The sequence below is a fragment of the Gossypium raimondii genome, chromosome 4, assembly GCF_025698545.1.
Source record: "Gossypium raimondii isolate GPD5lz chromosome 4, ASM2569854v1, whole genome shotgun sequence".
In the NCBI taxonomy this organism is placed as follows: domain Eukaryota; kingdom Viridiplantae; phylum Streptophyta; class Magnoliopsida; order Malvales; family Malvaceae; genus Gossypium; species Gossypium raimondii.
Genome location: NC_068568.1, coordinates 35,138,443 through 35,145,317, shown reverse-complemented (window position 1 = coordinate 35,145,317; position 6,875 = coordinate 35,138,443). Strand labels below are relative to the sequence as shown.

The following is a 6,875-nucleotide window of genomic DNA, read 5'->3' as shown; positions in this document are numbered from 1 at the left end:
ATTGGCCTATGCAATAGTCCCTTATACGCTCTAGTCCCTTCCACCTACTGAGTTCACATGAATTGTTTGCAAAGTTTTGGAAGGGTCGGGTCCCTCCTAAAGTTCACATTATAGTTTGGAGATTCCTTTGCAACTATGCACCCACATTACACAACCTCTTCAACCGTTCCATCTATTTTACTCAATTCTGCCCTAGATGCCTAAATTTACTTGTGACGTTTATTCACGTGCTTCGAGTTGTCCATTTGCCATTTCGATTTGGAATCAGTTGCTCATCTCCTAGGTTGGTACCTACAATGATTCGGGTCTGGTGAGATGGTTGGGTTATCTATGTCAAGCATATACTGGGGACAATTTAGCACTCATCCTTACCACGATTTGGGCGCTATGGTGGTCACATAATAGATTTTATCATGGAGGCCTTGGTTCAACGTCTCATGAGTTGGTTTCTTTCATTCGTTCCTACCTGGGTAGGCTATCGGTGTTGGACTTGCTAGAAGAGGCCCTTATGGTCTTGTGTACTACACGCTGGCGACCTGCGGCTACGCTTCTGGTCAAGGCCAACTTCGATGCTGCGTACAGAGGGAGAACACACTCATCTTGCTCGGGGGTGGTGGTGCGGGATACCCAGAGTTAGGTGCTTGGTGTTTGTACTAGGACCCATGGTCAGGTCTCGTCGGCTTTTGTTGTAGAAACGTTGGCTTTCTTGTTGGTGATGGATTTTGCTCAGGACTTGGGATTATCTTGGGTAGTGTTCGAAAGGGAATCTTTACATGTGATACACAAACTCAATAACACACAAGAAGACAGGTCAAAGATCTAGGTATTGATTACAGAGGGGAAGATGCGATTACTTACATTTTTTAAAGCAGCTACAATCTACCATTGCTACAGATAGCAGAATCGGGTTTCCCATCAGCTAGCGACATTGGGATTTAGTTCGACATCGGATCGTTTTTGGGTCGAGAGGTTTCGTTTCAGGTGGAATGAGCGAAGGCCGAGAAGAATGATTCGACTCCTCTTTCACCTTAATTTTGTCACGTGCCATGGGCTGAAGCTGCTGCTTTTCTCTGTTTGACCTTGCTTTGTTTTTTTTTTCTCCATTGTCATGCTTGCAGGTTCAATAGTTTTAGCTTTAGGGATTTTGGCTTCCTTTTGCTGATTTTAGGGTAGCTTTTAGGAGTTTTTCTCCTTATGTCCTTTGCTTTTCCTTTTTGTGTTTTTCGGGTTGCTTTGGGGTCCTGTTGTATTCTGTTGCTTTTATCTTTGAACTTAGGCCTCGCCCCTGTGATTTTTTTTCTCTTTTTCAATGGAAGCCATTTTCAAAAAAATAAAATAAAAAATAATTGAGAGGCTATTACATTTTGAATTATGAAAATAGTTTGCTCCCTTTTCGTTTTATGGAACTTCAGTTAACCAAACTCATATTTAAAATGCAAGAATAAAAAAAAATTGAAATTGTGTATAATTTTCAAATGGCAATTAAAAACAAAAACTAAAATAGGAAGAGCTTGAAATCCAATAAGGATAAGCTTAAACATTAAAATGGAAGAGTCAAAGGGTGTACATTGCAAATACAATAATATACGAAGGAGAGGACCGTAAAAAACGGTTCTCGCACTTTCTAACCGTCGCTTGAATAAAATAAAAATGAAATCAGGTGTTTCAAGATCCAAATAATATCAGCGGACGTGATGAAAAAGAGCAATGAACGGTTCTGATTAGGTGAGTCCAATTAAGATTTCAAAACATTATTTTTTTTTTCAGTTTAAAGTGTATGAAAAAACTTAAAAGAATCTTATAACTTTAGATTTAGAATAAAAAATCTTGCAATTCTATACTTACCATTTATTTTTGACTTTTCAATGAGTGCTTTTTTATTATTTAGAAAAAACCCATATAATTCAATTTAATCAAACTCTTCTAAAAATATTAAATCAAGGTAATTAAAGCCACTAAAATTTAGTAGTGTTCATAAATCGAGTTGAGACAGGTCTAAACATGATATTAACATACTTTATACTTGTCTAAGCTTGACCCGACCAAAAATCTAGACTTAAAGGTTTGTCCAAACCCGTCCATATTTACAAAAGACAAACCCAAACTCATTTTAAGTCTGTCCATATTATTTTTTAAAAATTTATATTATATTATTTTAATATTTAATAATTTTATACATTCTTTATATAATCATCTTTAACATTATTTTAATATTTACATTTAAGTAGTATTATATATTTAGTATAAGTTTTTTTTTAATATGTTCTAAATTACATAATATATAAAAATAACATAATATAAAATATTATAAACTTAAAACTAGTCAAGCCGAGTCGAGCTTGAGCCTTAAGTGTTCAAGCTCGAGCCCAACTTATATTTTAAACGGGCCTAATTCTTTTTCAAACCCATTTTTCAGGCCTAACATTTTTGTCCAAACTCTCTCAAATTTCGAGCAGACCTTTTGGCCTGGGAAAATAATCCAACCCATGAACATATCTATTAAAATCATTGAATATGAATAAAAATATTTTATTGTTGGTTTATGAGCATAAAAAAGAAGGGGATAATGCATGCGTTTTGAGAAAATAATTGCTATCAAACAAAACCAACTCTTGAACATTCAAAATTTCACTCCAAGGCCAACTGAGACTCCAAAAGCAAAATGATGAAGCAGCATCCTGTGGTTCAAGAAACTTACCAACACTTGGAAGTTGGAAGGAATAAGAATGAAACAGAGGGAAGGGATCAGATTATGAATGAAGTTGTAACAAGTATTCACATTTGATGTTCTTTTGCAAATTTTAACACCCTTGACTTTAAAAGAATCACCTGCTCAACACCATTTAACAACTTTCTCCTTTTCTTATATAGTCATCTGGCATTTTGATCGACTCAGTGTGGCCAAGAATCAGTATCACTATGGAGATATATGAAATTGTAATAATAAACTTGATTCACATTTTAAACCACTTTGGCCTCCCAGGTTTTTTCTCGCTCGGCTTGCTGGTTTGGGCAATAGGGAAGGGTACTGTACTGACACCAACACCAGGTTCTGGGGCAGATTGAACTGCCTCTGCCTGCTCAGCATTAGCTATGACCTCCAAACCTTTCAAAGACATGACTTCGTCTAGAAGGAAGGCTGCTGAATCGGCAGCTGTGGCATCGTCACCTAAACATTTCAAAGTGTCATTAACCGGAGTGAATCATATTTTGAGGAATCAGATAACTTCCAACCTATGGAACTAAGAGGGGGATCATACGAAAAAGTCAGATAACTAACCTTTTGGGAGATCATATGAAAAATACACAATTGCACCCGGAATGAAACCAGCAGAGAAAATATCTTGTGTCATGTCCTTTATTTGCTTCTTGGGAGGAGTAGTATCTGAAACATGATTGGACGATAGGCATTCAATGCATTGGCTTCACAACCAACATCACAGTTAGTATTTTACAACTTAAATAAGCTTACATAAATAGAACGGTAGATCTGGTCGAGAAATCACTTTCATGATAAGGTCATACAAGCACTGAATTGTTTCTGATGAATGAAATGTGACCTCTAATGTGTGGTTATCAGGAAAGCGGACCCTTATCACAGCCTGCACATGAAGATCGAAACTTATCAAAGGCAAGACAACTAAAAGATCCACAAAAAGAGTGGCAAGTAGCAATTAGCAAGTACCTTTGTTACTCTTGATCTGCGGGCTGCCTCCTCTGCTTCCCGAGTTTTTCGTGTCTTCAAGTAGTTATCTGTTTCAAAATTTTATCCACTTAAAATAGTGTAAATATATATCTAACAAAAAAGTGTGCCATAGCATGCCAGAATCATTTTAACGTAAATGAATCCCAAAATCAACTGGTAAAAATATCTAAATGAAGCTAGAGGATAAAATTGATAAATGAGTTGTGTTCATTGGCAAAATACCTTCCTTTTTAGTTGCCATTACTTGATGATAATCTTCCGCTGTGAACTCGTAGAAGTCATCCGACTCCTCTGCCAAAAAATAAATAAGTGCATTTTATCAGTTTACGAAATGAACAGTCACTTCTAGTCAATAGGAAAGTTAAAAGTCTGAAAATATGTTTTGCCGGGTTGCTCGCACCAGTGCTGGGCACTTCATTTTGTATTGGCGATGGTCCTTCAGTTTCAAAGACATGAATTTCTCGTCCAAATTTCTCTTTTGCAGCAGCAAGCTTAGCCTATAATCATTGAAATGAAATAATTAAAAAAAGCATAAATAAATTGCGTAACAGCAGCCTGCATACAACATATCATGCGAGTTAACGAGTCTTGAATTAGAGGTCCTAATGTATAGTTCCATCAAATATAATTACATAAAGGAAAGCAAAATCTGTCTTGACAGTTATGACAACCATATGACTAATGTAAAAAGCTGTCGGCGTTCCTTCGAGACGGTTATGTCCAAATCCAACCGGGATTCAACAACTTCATATGCATGACATTCCTTATAGACGATTACTACAAAAAAGCTACTAAAAGAAGTAAACAAAGAGGGGAAAGAACTACCCCCGGAATTTACCTTCGTATAAACTTTTTAACAGCAATTTCACCTAAAAACCAAAAGAGAAGCTACTGACCAACTTGCATGAATGAACCACTATTCTTGATAAAGATAGCAAAAGGAAACCAAGATGAAGCTTAATTCCATCAAAGTTAAGCTAAGTTCAGTTATCTTCCATGTTAAAAAATTTGAGCTCAACTAGATATATAATGATTCACCGACGTAAATCTTTCTTTCATTATCTAAAAATAAAGAAAGAGAAACAAACCCAGTTGCATAAACAAGAGGATGCAGACCCATCATAGGAATCGATAATCAAATTAAAAACCAGAATCAACTCAATTCTTCAAAACAACATATAGAACAGCAAGAACAAAAATTAAATCAAGGACCGACTTTAGCTGATGCAGATTCCATGGAATCAATATTAGTGAATCTCCTCCTCTTTAAAGGTAGTGGCGAAGAACCATCTACAATCATCAGCTGCAGATGAAATTTCCACCTTTTTTCAGGGAAGGGGACGGGGTTGCCTTGCTTCTGTAAAAGCTCCTGCTTGCTTGATTTGCCTCTTTGGAATTTCTTGCTAGTATATTCCTTATTAGTTTATTCCTTTCTTCTTTTAGAAAACAAAGATAGTTTGGGCTTGACCAATTCAACTTTTGGGCTAACAATGTTCAAATTTAATCCACCTACTTACAAATAAAAACTTCATTTTATCATATATCTTACTTCAAATAGAAGGTTTTTTAAAATTAATTTTATTATAAATTCTGATTATATTTCTTCTTCCTACATTAACAATAATATTTATACTAACTGAATTAAGATTTTTATTATAGCCTGCTTCTTTTTTCTTTTTTTTGTTACATTTAGAAAACTAAAAATAATGTTGGAGGATGTTCATGAATTTGACTTGAGGCTTGTGGAATAAACAAATTGTATTCCATTCCTTGTTATTATTACATTTACAGCAAATTGTTTTTAAAATAATTGCTAGCATCAATCTACTTAATTAAACACATCCAATTTTAGAAAGTCGAATTTGATTATTAACCTTTAAAAAGAATCGAATTTGACCATTAACCTTTAGGAAGAGTAGAATTATTATTTTTTAACGAAAATACTAACTAAAACATTAAAATTTTAAACATGACACTGCATAACAATTCACATGTACTCCATTTTTATTTTTTTACAAAATTTAAATTATTTGTTGGCGTAGCATATATGTGAATTATCATGCTAATACCATTAAAAATTAATTTTATAGTTAGCATTTTCGTTAAAAAACAATGTCTCTTTTTGAAAGGTCGAGGTCAAATTTAACTAAAAAAATAATGGTCAATTTGATAAAAGATGTAAACATTGAGAGTTAAATTTAATATTATGCCTTTAATTTATAATAAGTGTTGATTAATTTTAAAAATAATTTAAAAATAAAACAAAATATTAAAAATGGAGAGCAAAAAAGGAAAAAGAAGCAACCAATAGTAAAATATTAAATGATTAAATAAATTTCAAAAAATATATTTGACATTAATAACCAAACCAGTAACATCTTACAAAAGAAAAAACAAATACTTCAAAATTTTGATACTTCAACTTATTAGACATAATATTTTGAAACACCGTGATAAAGAAAATCACAATGGAGCAAGTGAGCATATTAAAATTGAATAGTAATAAAAGTATCAAATATCAAAAATAAAAACAAAACAAAATAGATCTAATATTAAATAAAAATTCATATATTTTAGTGATAAAAACAAAAACTATAATACAATACTAAAAGGTGATATTTAAAAATTTTTTTTTGATATGCTATTCGAATGAAAATGTTTTGCTAGTACATCTAGGGCTAAAGCTTAGTTTTAATTGATATATAAATTTTTATTAATTAAGTAATAATTAATCCAAAAAATATGTAATTTTATATAAATTCAAAGTTTAATTAAGTGATAATAACTATAACACTAATAATAAGAATTATTAATAAAATAATTATAATTATTTTATATTTTATACTAAAATCATATATATTATAAGGTCTCATATCCAAAATAAATAAATTTAAAATACGAAAATGAATGCATATCCAACTTAGCATACACAAAATAAAATAAAAATCGACTTTGTTTATTAGGAATGTGCCGGGTTAACTTTTTTTTTTAATACACAAGATAAATAAATTTAAAATGTATGTAATAAATTTAAAATTTAAAATATATTTTAAGTTGGAGACAAATTTAAATTAAAATTATTTGACGTAAAATTGGTAGGGTCTAGAAGAAACCCAGGTGGGTCAAGTTTGATCTGAGAAACATATGACCCGGTTTAAGCAACTCAACT

At 32.5% G+C, this 6,875-nt stretch overlaps 1 protein-coding gene across 1 annotated transcript; it reads right to left on the bottom strand.

The window, feature by feature from the left end:
• Positions 1 to 2,721: 2,721 nt before the first annotated feature.
• LOC105780645 (plant UBX domain-containing protein 1) lies at positions 2,722 to 5,115 on the bottom strand. The gene is made up of 7 exons (XM_012605084.2): positions 4,923 to 5,115; positions 4,107 to 4,203; positions 3,929 to 3,997; positions 3,686 to 3,753; positions 3,473 to 3,602; positions 3,281 to 3,385; positions 2,722 to 3,169 (listed from the first exon to the last, which is right to left on the bottom strand). Exons 1-7 carry the CDS (start codon positions 5,004 to 5,006, stop codon positions 2,955 to 2,957), a joined length of 768 nt encoding a protein of 255 aa, XP_012460538.1. The 5' UTR covers positions 5,007 to 5,115; the 3' UTR covers positions 2,722 to 2,954.
• Positions 5,116 to 6,875: the final 1,760 nt, after the last annotated feature.